The following is a 21,302-nucleotide window of genomic DNA, read 5'->3' on the forward strand; positions in this document are numbered from 1 at the left end:
CACTCGTATTCAGAGAAACAATTTAGCACTCAAAAACGTAGAAAAACGGGGAAAAAAGCGAACTATTCACCGATTAAAAATCACTCTCCTGGACATTTTTGTAATATCATGTTTTAGTAGTTTGATGATTTTCTTTCCAAGTGAAATAGCAGATTTTAAGGAGTAAAGAATTTGCATAAAATTTTACTTCAACCTCAAAAAACAGCTGAAGAAATCCACTGAGCACTTAAGGAAGCTTTTGGTGATAATGCTAAAAGGCTTAAAAAATTTAACCCCCCCCACACACACACACAGTCAAACAATCGTTGAAATTTTTACTGTGAGGTTTTGAAGCAGCTAAGGGAGAGATCAGATCCAGACAATTGGAAAAACAATGACTGGAACCACACATCACTCGTTCAACAGTTCCTGGCATCCAGAAATCCAATGGTCAATCCCCTTTCCCCCTCCCTTTACCTGAACTTGTATTCATTTGCATGAATACAAATACAATTAAACCTCTTAGGTAACCAATCCTTGTAAAACAATGTGTCTATGATATTTCTTTAGTTAACATTTAATCACACACAGTGCAATTCTTTCATTCTAAACAAAAGCAGGCTTAGCTAATACCAACAATATTAAGCACATAATATTTCACCTTAAATTATGCTAAGTTTTCTCTCATACAACTGAACAAGATAATTCAAAGATTAGCTTAATGCCCATAGTCCTCAATTATTATTACAAAGAAAAGTTCAGACAAATCACCGTCACAATTCTGTCTCCAGTAAAAACAATATAAAGACCTTACTTTGAAATAGTAGTCTAGTCCACTCTCATAGATTCTTGAATTCTCTTTCTTCTGTTACTTTCCGATCTTGGCTACGCACACGGGTACCTTTTTCTGGGAGTTGTGAGATCACTTCTTACTTTGCGAACGTCAAGAACTTGGTGGCATGAAAAATCTATCAGCTGGAACGCAGGACTCCGACCTTGAGTCGGGGCAGCCTTCCCGAACCTGAATCCAAAACAGAACGAAGACGAACTTATTCTGCCACACACATCGAATCTGCCTCTCCTTCTGCGTGGCCTGCAACCTGAAGACGATTAGCAAAACTCCGTTGCAACTCTGTAACTTCTGACCTCCATTGCCGTGACCCTCGTAACTTACATCGAATTTGCGTGACCTGAGTCACCGGAACCCTCTCGCTGTGTCCTCTTTGTAGTAACTGCTCTCGTCGTGTCCCAGTAACTCTGTGTCGTCGAAGCAACCCTCTTTTATCTGGCTCACTTGACCTTGGGTTCTGCTACGTTTTAATCCCTTGGGTATTTGACCTTCATGATTGTAATTGCCCTAGGTCATAAGTTAATAAGATAATCCGTCTGGAAATATCTTTGTCTCGAACTTTCTTTTGACACAAATTATTTCACATTTAACTTTCTTTGTTCTTTTACAAAATTTTGGTAGTTACACTACTTAACAATTCACAAAAATTTATTTTCATATTACTAAATATACCAAATTTTGCTGATTAACCATAAGTATGTTTGTATGGATTTTTGTTTTCCAATAAAATCGGTATATAAGATATTTTTGTATAAAAATCCTTCTATACAAGATTTTACAGCACCTTGTATGCTTACAAATAACATAATTGTATAATATTCAGCATAATAACTTTTGGTTTCTTATATTAATAAGAACTAAATTTTGCTCACTGTGGGGAGCATTACAGTGGTTTTTACTTTTCTGAGGAGAAAAAAACACTAATTATCAAATTTCTCATATTACAATTTAAGAAAATTGTCATGCACAACAAATCAAATTCATTTTAAAAATATTGAGCATACAATTAACTTCATAAATAGAATTTGGAGATTCTTAGTGTTAAAATAAATTTAAAAAAAAAAAACGTGTGTCTGTGTGTATCATTATAATAATACACACAGACACACATTTTTTATAAATATTAATAATTAATATTAATTATTATTATTATACCCTCAATGGAGTTGACAGACTCATCGTGGGAGATTCATTCAACTGACAACATATCTAACGTACAGAATCTTAAAATCCTTAACACTCCTTGCATTAACAACACATTCTGGTAATGCATTCCATTCACTAACAATTCTCCAAGTAAAAAATCTTCTCCTCACACTCTTCTTCACCATACTTTTAAATAACTTATAGGAATGATCTCTGGTTCTTCCCCTCTCACCTTCTACTTATTTTATCATCCCCTCTGGATTAATCTGATAAAATCTTCTCACTATTTCGTCAACCTCTCTCCATAGCCAGCATTCTAAACTCATGATATTGTCTTAGTCACTCATCTCTAGACCCTCCCCAATGTCTCAACATCACACTGAAAACCAGGTGACCAAATCTGAGCACAATAGTCCAAGTGTGGTCTGACCAGTGCCTTATACAGTGGCACAACCACTTCCTTATCCTTGCATGTTAGAATACTTCTTATCACAGCAGCACCATGATGTGCAACTTTTGCAACACTAGCAATATGACCTCTAAACTTCAGTCTACTATCATTCACAACTCTGCACACAAAAAACTTGCTTCTCACTTCCTTGTTCACATCCTTCTTATACAGCTTCTAGGAATAACCTCTTGTTCTCCCCAATTTCCTACCATTTTATTAAAAATCTCTTCAGCAGTGATCCTATAACAATTCCTTACCAACTTGTACATCTCTATCATATTACCTCTCTTCCTCCTATCCAGTGCCTCTGTAAATTGAAGCTTCTCAGCCTTTCCTCATATTTAACATTCCAGAGATCAGAAACTACCTTAGTCAGTTGCCTCTGGACCATTTCCAGCATCTCTTCATCCCTTTGAAAACCAGGTGACAAAATCTATACACAGTAGTCCATATGTGGCTTAATCAAGACCTTATACAATGGAACAAGAATCTCCTTACTTCTACAAGTCAGTGTTCTCCTCATCATTCCAGAATTTGTTGTATTGTCCTCACAGTTTTTGGCAACATGTCTTCTAAATTTTAGATCCTTATTCACCATAAACTCAAGATCTCTTATTTTCTCTCCCTTCAATAATATATCCCCACCAGGCATAAATTCTATATCCCGTCTTTGTTTCCCAAATTTTAAAACCTTACATTGTGCAACATTGAACTTGCACCTCCAAATTCCATGCCCATTCACTCAATTTATTGAAGTCTTCTTATAAGGCCACAACATCTGCTCTACTCCTCACAGTTCGTCCCAACTTTGCATCATCTGCAAACAACTGAATAACCCCATCCAAATCTTTCCCAATATCATTAACATACAAGTTAAACAGCAATGGCTCTAAAACAGACCCCTGAGGCACAACACTATTGACTTTCCTCTTCTGGTATATTGCTCCCCCATACACAACATGATGATACCTATCAGATAGCCAATCTCCAATCCAATACACTAGTCTAATATCAAATCTCATTAAGCTCTACTTTGACTATCAACTTATCCAGTAGTAATCTATCAAAAGCATTTGCAAAGTCTAAGTATAAAGCATTTGCAAAGTCTAAGTATAATACTGTGTATCCATCTCCTGCATCCAACGCTGCTATCACTTTATTGTAATAAGTAAGCAGATTACTAAAACATGACCTCCCTTTAGCAAATCCGTGCTGTCCGTCAAAGATAATACCATCATTGTCAATGCAATCCCTGGATCCCGATTCTCACCACTCCTTCGAACACTTTAACCATACCTTACACATAGATTGGTCCGTAATTTGATGACTGAGTTCTGTCACCTCCCTTATTAAACTGCACAATCTTGACTTCCTTCCACTCCTTTGGAACTTGATCCAATGCAAGACTCATATTAAACAAATATCACAAGGCAGATGTCAATTCCCTGGCATATTCCTTCAAAACATGTGGTGATATATTATCAAGTCCCACAGCCTTATTAACATCAAGTTTGCTCAAATTCCTCAGATACCTCTTGTACACTTACAGTTAGTATCTCCTCCTCCTCATCATCATCATTCAATGCTCTCAAACTCTCCATGTGATGTCACAATTCACAAGAATGAATGACCTTCATGAACTGCTCCTCATACATTTCCTCCAATCAATGTCATGCTTCCAAATTTTTTTTTTTTTTTTTTTGCCTACATATCAAAAGACTCACTAGGATTTTCTTTGGCTCCATTGGCTAACTGCTACACATACTGAATTTTTCCTATCCTTACCAACGAAGTCATGCTCCTTGCCTGTTCTTTGTAACCCTTGGATATGATTATTACTGCTCCTCTTATGTTGCTTCCATAATGCCTTTTCCTCTGAATCATCGCATGCTTAATCTCTGTATTCATCCATTTCACACCTACCTTAATTAACCTTCTGACTCTTGGAATACATTTAGACATTGCTTCTACTAGATAGTTCTTGAATATCACCCAAGATTTTTTTGATCTCCTTTCAATCATTCCATGTTACACCTGCAAGCTTTCTCAACTTCTCATAATAACCTGCCTTGTAGTTCCACATATAGTTCCACACATCCTCCAGCTGGTCACTCTCCAACACATCCTCCAACTGGAGGATGATATGACACGATGAGATGACCAACTCCAAGACCGTCAAATCCTTGTGTGCCATCTGTTATATAATCTCTGAGGTAATGATAATTAATACTTAAGAAATTGACAGCGCACACTAGAAATATAAATTAAAATAACTTTAATATATACTTTCCGATATTTCGGCCACGTCATGTTGCCATCTTCATGGGAACTTAAGATAAAGACACGTGCACGCAAGTACTACATAACAGCAAATGAGAAATGAAGCGAGGAAGCTACCGTTTTCCTGAAGTCCTGATGGTGCCCCCTGGCAGGCTATATTAGATGTTCTTGGCCTTTGGGCTGAAATTCTTCTGATGTATGTTTCCCAAATTTGGGGCAGACTCATGCATCCAAATTTGTTGAAGTTTGGCATGTTCCTAAGGGCTGAGGCTGATTCCATGAATAGTCTTTCATATTTGAACTTGCTGTGGTGTATTACTGTGGCTTTCTTCCACCTTATTCTGTAGCGAGTATCCAGAGCATGGTCTGCAAGCCCGGAGTGGCTGTACTGGTGAAATCGGATGTAGTCCTTGTGTTCTGAGATTCTGATATTTGCTGTCCTGCCTGTTTGGTCAAAGTAGGACAATTTACAGCTGCAAGGGACCTGGTATACACCAGGTAGGTCTAGGGGAAGTGGTTGGTCTTTAGTGGAGTGGATAAGGGATGCCAATTTTCTATATAATCTGTAACATATGGTCAAGTTGTTTTTTTTTAGGATTTTGTTGATTTTTTCCGAGGTGCCTCAGATGTAGGGAATGGTGACAGATTTAGAGTAATCTTTTTGTGAAGGGGGGGGGGGTGGATATCTGGTTTTTGGATTTTTTTTTTTTTTTTTTTTTTTTTTTTAGGGGAGGTAACCATTGGCTGAGAAAGTGTTAAGGATGTGATTTAATTCAGTGGTTAGGGCTTGGTCATTTGAACAGATTAGTTTTTAGCCCTGTTGAATAGTGTCTTAATAACTCCATATTGTTGTGAGGGGGGGGGATTGTTGGTGAATGTATCTGCCTGTATGGGTGGGTTTTCTAAAAAACATTTATATTTCTAGTGTACGCTGCCAATTCCTTAAGTGTTAATTATCATGTTTAACCAGCATATAAGCCTTTCTAAAAGAATTACTTTCTGAGGTAGTCGTCCCTCAAAAAACATGAGAAACTCAATTTCTTTACTTACAGTTGCTATATCATCATCCAAGTCTATATTGCCCTAGTTAAAATAATTCCATAAAGATCACCCTTTTCTTATTTGCTTGGCTAATTTGATTATACATTTCATTGTCACTACCATCCACATTACCAGGTCTATAACGATATCTGACTAAGCATTTCCTTCTATTCACCTCCATATCACACCATACTGCCTCAAAACCATTACTACTAATTCCCTCTTGCAACCTCTACCTTGTATGGACATAACTCTTTTTATATCATCAACAGCACACCCCTCCCTTTTTACCCTTTCTGTCTTCAAGAAATACATCATACCCTTCCAGTCAAAATGTCATCCTCATCCAACCATGTCTCACTTATTCTAACAATTTTTGGGTGAAAAAATTCAATCAATGCAACTATTTCCTTTCCCTTGTTTCTTATACTTCTAACATTTGTATACAAACATAACAGCTCATTCCGGGATTTATAACAAGTTTCACTGATACCAGTTATTAGATGCGACTTCTCCATACTTAACTAGAGCTATTCTTTATTTCCTTATTCATCTTAGACCCTTCTTCGAATTCAACTGTTTTCCCTACATCTCAGGTCATCCTCTTCTTTTTTGTCTACACACACATTCATATCCTCTTGGAACATCAACCTTTCTCATGCTGTGTTCCTCTAGTACAACCTGAGTCTTCCCATATCCCTGCTTTGCTTGCATACTTGTTCTCTCATTCTCTAAACTCATGCTATCCACTTCTTCATTCATAAGAACCACTTCAATCTCTCCTTCCTTCCTTACTCTCCTGCCCTTTCATGCCTCTTACTTGATCAGATCATTCTCTGCATGCATTTCTCTTATCTTCCAGCAGCAGTCTCTTCAAATGGCTCATAAAAAAGCATTCAAATGCACTCCATCTCTCTCTCTCTCTCTCTCTCTCTATATATATATATATGAAGGGTGTAGGGGAAAAACAACTTCAGTCAACGATATTGACTTCCGAAAAAAACGTAATTAAATTTTCCTTGTTGTCAAAATGCAAGTAAACATTGCATAACAAAATAAAAAAATAATAGATATGGTACATTCATGTATATTAAGCATAATTAATTTAAATAGTACTTAAAAATGGCAAATAATGGCCTTTTTGTTGAAATGGCCGGACTGAAGTGGTTTTTTCCCCGGTAAATCCTATATAAAAAATGGTTGTTATGCACATTTTTTTATTAATCGGATTGGTAATATCTGATTTTTTAATTAATTAATTATTTAATTTATAAATAATGATCAGATCACATCCCCCTTGTTTTAAAGATAATAGGTACTAAGGGAATTATTATAACTAACAAAGGTTGGTAAGTGCTTCTTTACTAAGTAAGCAATAATACACAAAAAATGAAATATGGTAAAAAGTAATAAAAATTTAAGTAGTTAAAATATTGTAGTTTTAAATTATAATTATTTCAATCATCTATTGGATGGTCATCAACGTTGTCGTCATCACTTTTAATAAAACTTTTAACATTGTTCTTAGTCTCTTCTGAAATTATGTGGGGTCTGTTTAGGTGTTTACCACGCCCACCTTTAGGTGACTGACTAGTATTTATCAAACAGGTTTTAATCCTTTTCACTCATTCTTCAGATATACCATGCAAAGAAATAAAAGCTTTACGGCAAATTATGACTTCTTCGCTATTCCCCTCATCGCTGCCTTGCAGTAATCTGACACGAAAAGCAAATGAAGCTGTGTTCACCCTCGCATCAACTCCTTTTCTAGGACGCTTTCTCATTATGAGAAGGATTGTAATTAGTCCACTTAAATAAGAGTTTTGGTCATTATAGTTCCCTAATAAGTTAAAATCACGAATAATTCTTTTTCATTCGGCATCAGGAATAGTTTCGAAACAACAATACCTTTTGCATAAACAGTCAGGACCAACTTCTCTAGTCCTACCTTTCTTTTTTCGTTTCTTTGTGAGTTTTTCTTTAGTGTCAGCTTCACTTTCATTAGAACTATTAGAATAATCACATCATTTTCACACTACTTTTTATTATTAAAAACAATTAAAATAATCGTAAAACCAAAACAGTAAAACTATAATCAAAACTAGTAGTGATTCAACAAACCACTGATAACAAAATAATGGCTGATGCAATAGTGATAATAGTTGATGTGATTGGACCGAAGTTGTTTTTCCATACAACCACTCGGAATGAGGGTGTTCTTCCCAAGTTTAAGAAATATTCTCCGTTCATTTGTCTGGACCGAGGTTGTTTATGCAGAAAGTAGTATTTATGAGATGAAACCTTCCTTTAATCCCCAACAGATGGCAGCATTAGGTTGAATTCACAAAAATTGGACTGAAGTTGTTTTTCCTCTGTACCCTTCATATATAATAAATCCAATGTGCAGAGTTTTTTAGAATGCTGTCTGAACATAGACATACTGAGAATGTTTAAATTAGTTCTTTTATGTTTAAAAAAAAACAAAAAAGATATTGAATATTTTTTTACAGATGCTGGTATTATTATGATTTCTAAAGAAAAATTCTACATTTAAATTAATATACAGTATGCTGCTTACATCAAATCAGGCCTGAAGTGATGAATAATGGCACAGAAAGCCAAGCCATCTCTCCATGATGTAGACATATTTCTAATATCAACATCTTTATAACCTTCTGTAACTTTATGACACCAGACTTCCAACACTTTCAATGCACTCTTTTCTTCCATTTTTAGAAATTACAAATTCATACATGGGAAGCCATATTCCTAAAAAGAGAGAGAGAACGAAAAAAAAAAACATTTGTGTGAAAAATGTTTGAAACATATAAATATTTAATCTATGACAAAGATTAAGCATTCGACAAGCAGCCCATTTATTTTTATCATAAGACTTCCAATGGAAGAAATGGGAGTTTATTTATCCTCACTGTCACAAACAAACAGATCATAAAATTATACTTTAAATTCACTGTTTCTGTACTTGCCATACTCTTTGGCAAGGCATTCTACTCATCAACTACTCTCCATACACATACACACAAAAAACCTACCGCCTCACTCTCCTGATCATATCCTCTTTATAAAACTTCCATGACAGCATCAAGTACCATTCCAGTCTCCCTTTGGACTATGGAAAATCTCATCCACATTAAGCTAGAAATAACTCCTTGCCAACTTATATTTTAAGGTAATTCATTTATAAGAGGTTAACTTATACTACTTTAGCACAGATGAGCAGAAAGCTGAGTAAGAAGAAACTTATTGACAGTGGATATGAAAACCTGTAGATCTGTATGAGAAGACAAAGTGTATCTACAGTTCACAGTTGCCAAGTGTAAGGTCTCAAAATTTGGAAAGCAAGGATTATTGTACATAATTGGTGAGAAAATTTTGAAAAAGATGGAGGATATCACTATTATAATTTGACACCTCCAAGGAGTCCAAAGACTCATCGAGGGAGGGCACCTACTCTACAACTCTGTCTCCACCACACAATCCATCAGCTGTCCGCACTACACCAACGCCATCTACCACCGATCACCACCACCACTAGTATTTCCACAGACAATCACAAACATCCATGCCCACGGTGGGATTCGAACCTGCAGCCTTGTGGCTGGAGAGTGGATACTCTAACCACACGGCCAGCCAGGAATCTAGAAATGGTGCTGAACAGGGACCTGAAGTTGGATAGATGAGCTGAAAGAGGAGGTGGAATGTCTCGGGAATGAGATGAGAAGTATGAAAGATGAGATTAGGCAAATGAAAGAGATGAATGCAAGGTGAATCAGAGTAGGAGTGAGAGAGAGCTATGGGTATGATAGCAGAGGAGAATAGAAACAGTACGAGAGAGGGAATGAGAGAGAGAGAGAGGTATGGGAATGATAGAAGAGTAGAGAATAGGAGCAGTAGAAGAGAGGGAATGAGAGAGAGGTATGGGAATGGTAGAAGAGAGGGAATGAGAGAGAAGTATGGGAATGAATAGAAGAGGGGAGAATGGAAACAGTCAGAAAGAGAAAATGAGACGAATGCAAGCGAGTGCAGGAACTAAGAATAAAGTAATGCCAAGACAGCAGGTAAAGCAGGGGAACACAGAGAGAAAGGGTTAGAGGAAAGAGAGAGAGAGAGAGAGTGACGGATGCAGGTGAGAAATCAAGGAACAGGATGGTAAGAGATGTGATGATCCGTGGTGTGCAAGATAGGATGACAGAGGAGTGTTTGCCTGGAGGGATGATAGAAAGTGTGGCTATGGCAATTAAGAGGAGTGAAAGGATGAACTTGATGATGGTGGCCAGGAATGACTTGAGAGGCAATGTAAATTGGGCAGCGAGAGATCTGAGATTCTTGCTTGAGGCTGTACACAAGAAAATACAGAGAGGAAAGATTGTATGTGTGTTACCCAGGTATGATAATGACGAGCTGAGCAGAAGAGCAGTAATACAGAATAGCATAATAGCCAGAATGTGTCAGAAGAGAGGGATTGGAATATGTGGATGCTTAGAGGGCATTTGAGGACAGAATGGAACTGTATGAAAGAGACCATTTGCATCTGAATGAGGAAGGACGAAGGCATCTGGAAAGATTGCTGTTTTCTGAAAGAGTTCGGTGTCAATGCAAGGAAACTAGAATTCCCAAGGTGGATGGGCATCTTGTGGGAATGGGTGGGGGGGGACATCAGGTAACACTGAGTCCAGTGAGGTCTGGAGGGGATAATGATAGGTACAGAAGCAGTGACATCTTTATGCTTTATACTAATACCAGAAGTATCTGAAATAAAGGAGATGAATTGGTGGTGCTGATAGCATCAGCCTGGGCAAAGATTATTGGGATCTCAGAAACGTGGTTAACAGAAGATGATATAATAACAAGAATTGAAGTAGCAAGGTACAGCATTTTTCGGCAAGATAGAAAATGAAAACCTGGAGTACTGCTTATGTACTCAAAAAGTGAATGCTTTGGAAGGCAGCGACACTTATGGTTTTGAAACAATATGGCATGAGTTAGAAATGGCCAAGACAGGATATTTAGTAGAGTGTTGCTACAAACCAAGGAGCACAGAGGGTGCGGAGCAGTTGAGCTTCCCAAGTGCAAGAAGAACGATTGTTATGGGAGATTTTAACTACATCAGTATAAGCTGGGAAGAGGAATATGCAAGTAGTAATAAGGGAATGGAATTTCTAGAATTCTTGAGGGACAAATGTCGTGGGTAACATTTAATAGAGGGAACAAGAGGTTCAAGAGTTTCTATTATTATTATTATTATTATTACCCCAAAACCTCATGACGTCAGACTCATCTGGGAGGTCCTTTTATCATACACACAGCTCTTCATACCGTGCCTTGAACACATTCAAATTCCTTGCAGACACCACACTCTCAGGCAAGGCATTGCAATCATTTACAACACTGCACGAAAAAAACCTGCCCCTCACTCCCCTAATCACACCCTCTTTATACAACTTCCAGAGATGACCTCTAGTTCTCCCCTGATCTCCCATTATTTTCTGTAGAACTTCAGCATTGACCCTATAACAATCCCTTACCAACTTGTAGGTCTCTATCATATCTCACCTATTTCTCCTGTCCATCAGACTCTGCAAATTACATCTTCTCAATCATTCCTCATACTCAACATTCCAGAGGTCAGAAACTACCTTAGTCAATCGCCTTTGGACCCTTTCCAACATCTCTTCATTCTTTGGAAAACCAGGTGACCAAATCTGAGCACAATAGTCCATGTGTGGCCTAATCAAAGCCTTATACAACGGAACAAGAATCTCCCTACTTCAACACTTCACTGTCCACTGCCTCATTCCCAGAAGCCTTTGTGTTGTCTTCGCAAATTTGGTTATGTGTCTCCCTAAATTTCATATCCTTATCCACTATCACCCCCAGATCTCTTATTTCTTCCACCTCCAACAATATATCCTCACCAAGCAAAAATTCTGCATCCCATCTTTGTTTTCAAATTTTAAAACCTTATATTTTGCAACATTGAACTCGCATCTCCATTTCCGGGCCCAATCACTCAATTTATTCAAGTCTTCTTGTAAGGCCAAAACATGTTCACACTACTCTTTATTGATCTTCCCAACTTCACATCATCTGCAAACAACTGAATATGTCCATTTTCAAATCTTCACCTATATCGTTAATATACAAGTTAATGGCACCAAAACAGACTCCTGAGTCTGTTTTGGTGCCATTAACTGGATATCGCTCCCCCATACACAACTTGTTTGATACCTATCAGATAGCCAGTCTCGAATCCAATGCACTAATCTAATATCCAACCCCATCTGCTCTAGTTTGACTATCAATTTATCATGAGGTACACTATCAAAAGCCTTTGCAAAATCTAAGTATATTACTGTGTATCCTTCTCCTCTGTCCAAGGAATCAGTCACTTTATTATAATAAGTAAGTAGATTACTAAAACATGACCTCCCTTTAGCAAATCCATGCTGTCCATCAAAGATAATACCATTGTTGTCAACCCAACTCTGGATCCTAGTTCTCACAAGCTTCTCCAACAACTTAACCACAACACCTGACACACAGATAGGCCTATAGTTTGATGCCTCGAGTTTGATCACCTCCTTTTTGAAGTGGCACACAATCTTGCCCTCCTTCCACTCCTTAGGGACTTGACTGAGTCCAAGACTTGTATTAAAAAAATATGTTAAGACAGGTGTCAACTCCCTGGAACATTTCTTCAGAATACGTGGCAATATATTATCAATTCCCACAGCCTTATAAACATCCAGATTACTCAACTCCCCATTACACCTCTTGCTTACCTACAGTCAGTCTCTCCTCCCCATCATCAACTGCTCTCAATCTCTCCATGAAGTTGCATTCACAAGATTGAAGAACCTTAATGAATTGCTCATTAAGTATCTCCACCACATATTCTGCAACAGCTGTCTTTATACCATTTTCTCCTATCAATGTCATTCTTCCATAATCATTCTTTCTTTTGCTGGCTGCATATCAAAAGAACTCCTTAGGATTCTTTTTGGCTTCATTAGCTAACTGCTGTTCATACCACTCTTTAGCTACCCTCACCAACCAAGCCACCTTCCTAGCTTGGTCTTTGTAGACCTCATGAAATTGGTTATTTCCACTTCTCTTATGCTGCCTCCACAATGCCCTCTTTCTCTGTATCGCATGCTTAATCTCTTTATTCATCCATCTCACATCTACCTTATTTAACCTTCTCACCCTTGGAATACACTTAGCCATTGCATCTACTAGATAGTTTATGAAAACTCCCAAGCTGCATTGATCTCTTTTCCAGCTAACTCCTCATTCCATGCTACACCCGCAAGCTGTCTGATGAGCTCTTCATAATCACCCCCCCCCCTTGTAGCTCCACATATACCCATTTCTCACAGAGGTCCTCACACTGCTGGCAACCACCCAGGTAATCACCTCATGGTCACTCTCACCAATTGGTGGATGATTTGACACCTTATTTATAATTACATCCTCTATGAGATGACCAAATCCAAGACCCTCAATCCTCGCGTGCCCTCTGTTACATACTGTCTGAGGTAGTTATCCCTCAAAAACTCAAGAAACTCATTTTCTTTACTTCCAGTTGCTATCTCATCATTCCAGTCTATGTTGCCATAATTAAAATCGCCCATAATGATCACCCTTTTCTTATATGCTTGACTAATTTGATTATACATTTCATTATCACCACCATCCACATTACCTGGTCTATAACAACATCCAATCAAATATTTGATTCCATTCATCTCTATCTCACACCATACTGCCTCAAAACCACTGGCACTGTTTCCCCTCTTGCATCTCTACTTTGTATGGACATAACTCTTTCTCCCTTTTTACCCTTTCTATCCTCACGAACCACATCACAGCCTTCCATCTCTATTCCTGTCAAGATGTCGTCCTCTTCCAACCATGTCTCACTTATTCCGCAATCTTTGGGTGAACAGATGCAATTAATGCAACCATTTCATCAGCCTTGCTTCTTATACTTCTAGCATTTGTATACAAACACAACAGCTCATTTCTGGATCTACAGCTAGTTCCACTGATACCACTCACTCGATGTGATCTCTCCATGCTCGACTGGAGCCATTTCCCTTTCTGCTTATTCATTTTAAAACTCTTTTCAATTCCAACTGTTTCCTCTTGATACCAGGTCATCCCATTTCTTTCCTGGCTACACATACTCACACCTCCTCTCGAAGCATTCACCTTTCTCACGCTCTCTACCCCTGTCCACCCTGAGCCTCCCCATTTCCCTGCTCCTCTTGCACACCCATTCTTTCATTTTCTATACTCATACCACTCACTTCCTCATTCATAACCACCTCTTCAATCTCTCCTGTCTTACTCTCATGCTTTTCCACATCACTTCCCACTTTATCTGATTCATTCTCTACCTTCCAGCAGCAGTCTCTCCAAACGACTTTTCATCTCTTTCCTCATCCAATTCAACTTCCGAATCTCGCATCACATTCTCTCTCTCTCTATCATTCATCTGATTTTCGCTATGATTCATTCTATGATTTCATTCTTTCGATTCTTGCATCACGCCATTTCCAGTTTCATTCGTTCTCTCAATTTCGTTTCCTTTCGCCACTCTCACCTCACTTTCTTCCTTATTAACATCTGATAAGGTTTTTAAATCACTCTTTTAAATCACACTTCTTTTTTACTGATTTTTTAATATCCTTTCGCCTCTCTTTCACACCATCCTTCTCTTTCAAATGTGAACTCATTTTGCACGCGATATTCTCGCTACTAACACTTTCTGTCATCAATTTCATATTTGCATTCATCAATTCCTCATTCAGGTCACACTTTGCACACACCCTCCTTCCATCCACAAATCATTTATGTAATCGAAAGAATACATATAACACACCTCACACAACGAAACGACTGAAATCTAAGTTAAAGCCGCCGCCATGTTTAATCTGCCGGTTACCACTCTAAAGTCTAATAATAACAACAAATGTGTAATTAAGTTTAAGCAAAACAAAATCTCCCACACTAATAATAATGGTAGTGCATAACTTTTACAGCAGCTCTTACTCAAACAAACAACTCATATATACTTAATCATTCCAAGAATACTTATCTCAATCTGGAGCTCTTCTTACACACGTGCGCCACGCTTGACTTCAAGGATTTGGATTGGATTTGGATTTAGACATAGCATCAGAAGAGCTGATAATAACTGAGATGACATCTCTCCCACCAGTTGAAGAGAATGACCACGTGGTTTTGACTTGGAAGATGAATAGACATTATTTTTTTTTTTTTTGGGGCAACTCCAGGAGTCCTTAGACTCATCGAGGGAGGCCCTAAACATCATGTCCACACAACTATGCGATTACATTCTCACAGTATCTATCATACCTTGTCTTGAACTCGTTCACTGTCATAGCACCCACAACAGACTCTGGCAGCTTATTCCACTCATTTACCACTCTAAAAGTAAAGAACCCAGCTCTAACACCCCTGATAACCACACTCTTGCCCAGCTTTCATAGGTGTCCCCTAGTTCTCCCACCACCAGTCCTGATCTCAAAAATATCCTCTGAATTAATCCTATAGAATCCCTTTAGCAATTTGAATGTCTCAATCATATCTCCCCTCCTCCGCCTATCAACTAGTTTCTGCAACCCACAAATCTTCAACCTGTTCTCATATGGTTCATTCCATAGACCTGTTATCATCTTAGTCACTCGCCTCTGGATCCTCTCCACCTCCTCCCCATCAAGAAGGAACCGAGGTGACCAAATCTGGGCACAGTAATCGAGATGAGGTCTTATCAAGGCTCGGTACAAAGGTACAATAGCTTGCTTGTCTCTGCTCATCAAGGTATTTTTCAACAACCAAGTGAGTTGATGAGCTGATTTAGCTACTTTTGCAGTGTGCCCCCTAAACTTCATCTCCTTATCCACCAACACTCCCAAGTCCCTGGCCTCATCAATCTCTTGGAGTACAGTTCCACCAATGTGGTATACTGCTGCTAATCTTTTCACCCCAAAATGCATAACCTTACATTTTGTCACATTAAATTGACATTCATTCTCCTTATCCCAGAACTCCAATCTATCTAAGTCATCCTGCAAGACTTTGACATCTTCTGCATTCACTATTGCCCTACCCAACTTTGCATCATCAGCGAACAAATGAATTGTTCCACTTAGATCCTTCCCTATATCGTTAATGAACAGATTAAACAGCAGTGTTTAATGTTTTCAGTGTTTTCAATGTTTGCAGTGTTCAGTGTTTAATCAGTCCAAGAACAGAACCCTGCGGCACACCACTAGTCACAGGCCATCTTTTGGACTCTACTCCTGAATAAACTACTCTTTGATATCTCTCCATCAACCAACCACCTATCCATCTCACCAACCCTATATCCATTCCCATATGTAGTTTACGGATTAGTATTCCATGTGGTATCCTGTCAAACGCCTTTGCCAGGTCCAGCAGTATCACTGTAAATCCATTTCCCTTATCCAGTTCGGCCGTCACCTTGTTATAAAACTTGAGCAAGTTACTGAAGCATGATCTACCCTTCACAAAGCCATGCTGTCCCCTGTACAATATCTCGTTTTCATCGATCCATTCCTGTATTTTTCCCTTGACTACATTCTCTAAGACCTTGACAACGACTCCTGATATGCTGATCGGTCGGTAATTTGCAACTGTAGTCTTGGATCCTCCTTTGTGCAGTGAAACTATTTTCCCCTCTTTCCACACCTTCGGGACTAAGCCAGACCTGAGACTCAGATTAAACAACATGGTCAAGGGCATTGATAATTCTTTAGCTGCTTCACGCAAGACCGTGCCGGTATACCATCCAATCCCACAGATGTGTTCACATTAAGGTTCTGTAATAAACTAGTCACCTCCACTTCATTCATCACTATTCCCATATAAACTAATGGTTCCTTCACTTTTTCAATGTCACCACCTGGATGATATGCTTTTGCAAAGTGCGCGCTCAGTAACTCCACTATATCGACTGATTTAGTGACCTCCTTACCATCGTCATTCCTTAAAATCATTTTGCCGTGTACAGTTTTTTTCTTGCTTGCAGCATATTGAAAGAACTGTTTTGGATTCTCTTTTGCTTGCAAAGCTAGTTTCCTTTCATAATCCGCTTTTGCTTTTTTTACCACACTCGTTACCTTTCTGGCCTGCAGGTCACCCCTTTCTTTAAATTCCCTCCTCAGTTGTTTCTTTTTTTGCAGCTCAAGCTTAATGGTGTTATTCATCCATTTAACCCCTACTTGTTTTACTATTTGGACCCTAGGTATACAATCAGCCATTACCTCCTGCAAACAGTTCTTGACCACGTCCCATGCTCTATCGACGTCCAGCCCTTGCAGTTGTACATGCCATGGCACTGATCCAAGCAATCTCCTAAGCTTGTCATACTTGCCAGCACAGTAATTCCACATATACCCTGTCTTAATCGAAAATTCCACACCTTTAGCCACCTCCCAGGTCAAGACCTTATGATCACTCTCACCAATAGGTGGCAACATGGTCATATTCATTACAGTGAAATTCTCAGATGCTATTACCAGGTCAATCACTCTCACACCCCTAGTATTTTCAATTACATGCTGTCTCAGATAGTTATCCCTTAATAATTGAATAAAATCCTTTTCCTTCCTCACATGTGTCCTCTCCTCCTTCCAATCAATGTTACCATAGTTGAAATCCCCCATAATAATTACCCTCCTTCCACTCATTTCATCAATTTCCCTATGCATACTATCTCCACCATCTATTCCATCACCTGGTCTATAGCAGCACCCAACTGTATATTTTATTCTGCCAGTCTCAATCTCACACCAAATAGCCTCAAATGAGCTCCTTTCACTATCCTGCAATACAACTTCAATTCTCCTTGGCTGCAGTTCATCAGCTATCATCAATAATACCCCCCCCCCATTTTATTCTCTCTGTCCCGCCTAAACACACTATAAACTACACATTCTATCCCACTAACTATATCTTCTTCCGTCAGCCATGTTTCACTAATGCCAATAACCTGTGGCCAGGAAGAGCCAATCAAGGCCAAAAATTCTTCCTTCTTGTTTCTAATACTCCTGGCATTAGTATACATGAAATGCAGTGATCCCTTAGTCCCACCCCTATATTGATACGTTATTCTAAATGACCCATTCCCATTTTTTGTCCTTAGTGCTGGCTCGGGTACATTATATACATTCTTACACTCATCTGTCTCACTGATGTCTGCATATCCATCCCCCCCCCCCCTCCTTGGTAGTTCTATTTTCCCTGGTTTTGCACATCCATTTTCACTTCATTCAGTAACACTCTTTCCAGTCTCCGCACATCAAGTCCATTCAAATGCAGGCCATCCATCTTGTATAAGTCCTTTCGCCCTTCAAATTCATTCCACATGTCCACGAATTCCACACCACACCATCTGCATAACCTACGCATAATGTCATTTGCGATTATGGCCCTCCTCCTAAACTCCTCTCTGTCATACCGTGGCAACAGACTAACCATTCTAACTCTGTCACTTTTCTTTCGCTACCTTTAACAATACTTTCAAGTCCTCTCTCATAAAAAATTTATCACCTTTCAATTCATTCGTACCCGCCACAATTATTAATTCTTTCACCCTCTGTTTTTGCACTCTAATACTCTCACTTACATCCTTAAATTTCGCACCTGGTAAGTACGATTTAGTTACACTGCCATCTATCACCCCTCTTAATAACGAGTCACCATACAACACTCGCAGGAGTATGCAGGAGTATCAATGAAAAGGGAACGTATGTGGAATTATAAGGAAGGTGATTATAATAGTCATAGATATCAACTTGGGGCAGTTTCATGGAGAGCAGAATTGGAGGGCCAGGATATTATTAGTGCTTGGGAAATGTGAAGGACTATTTGTTAGCAGCAATAGTAAGCTGTATTCCATGAGTGAAGAAGAGGACACAATTTGGTGTAAAGTGGAAGACAAACAATATCAAACAGGAAATGCAAGTGAAGAAGAGATTATGGAAGAGACATAAGGAGAAGGGTGGAGAGCAGATGCACGAAAAATATAAGATGCAGCGAGGAGAGTGAACCCTCCCTAACAGCCACTATACTGCAGAGGCAATAAAAACAAGTAATTTTATTATGCCAGTGAATAAGGTATGAGGAGTCTGTGTAATATATTTCTCAACAAATAGTGCAATTAGAGACAACTGGGATAAAAACACAGTAATTAATGAATCACATGTCCCCTCATACAGAAACTATGCCGTATAGACTGAAACAAAATCATGTTGCATGGGTAAACACAGTATCTAACTAAAAACTATTGTTATTAATTAGATGTGTATGAGTTCGATTTCCCAAGGCAGCAATAAAATTCAACCGAATGTGTTAAAATTCGTAAAAGTGTTAAAACTAAGAAATATACATATATATATATATAATGAATGTTATGGCAGTTTACACATGGAATTCGGTTGAAGAGCGTTAGCATTTCAACTCAATTGTCAGCTATGCTTTTATCTTTCGGTTGTGTGATCTTTTGTTAATACTGCACCAATCATAAGCATGTTTTAATAACCTGCCTTTGCTGTCTGTTTTGCTTTAGGCTTAATTACCTTAAAGGGAGAAAAGTCACAAAAGAGAAAAATGTTCCTGGTCTGAGGATTCCCTTATTCAGGTAATATTCACTAATTTCATGTTATAAGTCTGTGGTGTGCCAGTATCGGTAAGTGGTGATATTATTTGATCTATTCTACGTTAAAAAATTTAACCCCGAGAGGGATAAGTGGCTGATAAAAAATAAAAAAAATTCCCACGAACAATCAGAAGAAGCAGAAACAGACTCAAAAAAAAAGGACAGTATTTCATATTTTACCAGAACAGCCCGCATCGTCTTCAGAACCAAACAGTAAGAGGCAAAAAATGTAATATATGCATTTGATTTTTGCAATATTCGCTGTGTATGTTTTGTATTGAATATAAATACAATAAATATTATAATAATATATCTCTCTGTTACGATTTTTTTTCGAGGGGGGGGGGGGGCATGAAATATTTTAATGTTTGCAAAGGAGGCCCTGACATCCAGAAGTTTGGGAAGCACTGATCTACACCAACACCATCCACCACAACCACCACCACTAGTATTTTGACAAACAAACATCCATGCCCACGGCAGGATTCAAACCCGCAGCCTTTTGTTTGGATAGCGGATACACTAACCACTCGGCCAACCAGGTCGGCAGATCCTTATTTGATTTCTCAACTATTTATTATAAAGTGAAAATATGATTCAAACCACCTCTATTTTGCCTGAATCCAAGTTGTTATTCTCCAAGTTTCCCTTCCACAGTTTTTCTTAGCCTTTTTACAAATATGCTTGTATAAATCTTACATGGTACACTGAAAAGGGGAAATTCCTTTGTTATTTCCCTTTTAATAGATGGTACTATGAGAGCTAGATCTACTCTAATCTAGAATTCAAACCTCTGACTAGGCTACTGAATGCTGTGCAGTGTAGCCAATGTAAAACTTGTATACCTCTTTTACATATGTATTACATATGTATACCTCTTTTATTATATGTAAAACTTGTATACCTCTTGCATACCATACGTAAGCATTTCTATTCAAGTGTTGGCAAGATAATGGCTGGCATTAAGGCATATTTAGTAAATTACCATCCTTCAAGTTTACTTCCTACCCTCCATAAGTGGTTTGCCAGGTTCCTCCCTTTCAACTTCTCCACTAATGCATGATTTCCTCAGTGCTCAGTTAAATCACATACAATCTTTCTATTATGAGAGTGGTCTGAAAAGTTCTTCATAGCCTAATAATGAAAAAACAAATCGATAATTTCAAAATTATTTTAATTTTCAACATAATCTCCCATAAGACTAATACATTTATTTCAGCGATGCTCCAGCACCATTATCCCGTCCCTGTAGTGATTCTCAGTAAGATCTGCAAAATACACATCTGCAGTTGCAATCATCTCTTGATTCTAAAAAAAAATGCTGACCAGCGAGTAAGTGTTTTAGTTTTGGGAAGAGATAGAAGTCAGAGGGAGCCAAATCAGGAGAATAGGGTGGATGTTCCAAAAATTCATAGTGCAGATCCCTTAATTTTCCAATTGCCAAAACACCTTTGTAGGCAGGCGCATTGTGCTGATGAAAGACAATTTTTTTCTTCTGCAAACTGGGTCTTTTCTCACAAATTTTTTCGTCTAGTCTGGTTAAAAGATCGGAATAATATTCCCCAGAATAATATTCCTGTTTTCAAGATAATTAATGAACAAAATGCCTTTAGCATCCCAAAACACCGATGCCATGACCTTTCCTGCTGATGGAACCGACTGTCTTCTTTGGTGCTGAACAGGCTTCTGTCCACTATTTTAATTGCTGTTTGGATTCTGGTTTGTAATGGTGAATCCAAGTCTCATCCATAGTAATAAATCGATGCACAAAATCAGTTTTATTCTTGTTAAAACGCTCCAAGCACTGTTCAGAGATTTTCATG

At 38.3% G+C, this 21,302-nt stretch overlaps 1 protein-coding gene across 3 annotated transcripts in view; it reads right to left on the reverse strand.

Moving 5' to 3' along the window:
* The window catches only part of LOC150102886 (MICAL-like protein 2), a 183,899-nt gene that overhangs the window by 112,073 nt on the left and 50,524 nt on the right, over positions 1 to 21,302 (reverse strand). For all 3 annotated transcript variants that reach the window (XM_090397859.1, XM_090397857.1, XM_090397858.1), the window contains one exon: positions 8,326 to 8,516. In XM_090397859.1, the coding sequence (XP_090253985.1) occupies positions 8,326 to 8,477 (152 nt within the window). In that variant the 5' untranslated portion in view covers positions 8,478 to 8,516. The remainder of the gene's footprint in view (positions 1 to 8,325; positions 8,517 to 21,302) is intronic.

Source organism: Typopeltis vanoorti, chromosome 9 (assembly GCF_054136105.1).
Source record: "Typopeltis vanoorti isolate ZY-2024b chromosome 9, IOZ_Tvanoo_1.0, whole genome shotgun sequence".
Taxonomy (NCBI): Eukaryota; Metazoa; Arthropoda; class Arachnida; order Uropygi; family Thelyphonidae; genus Typopeltis; species Typopeltis vanoorti.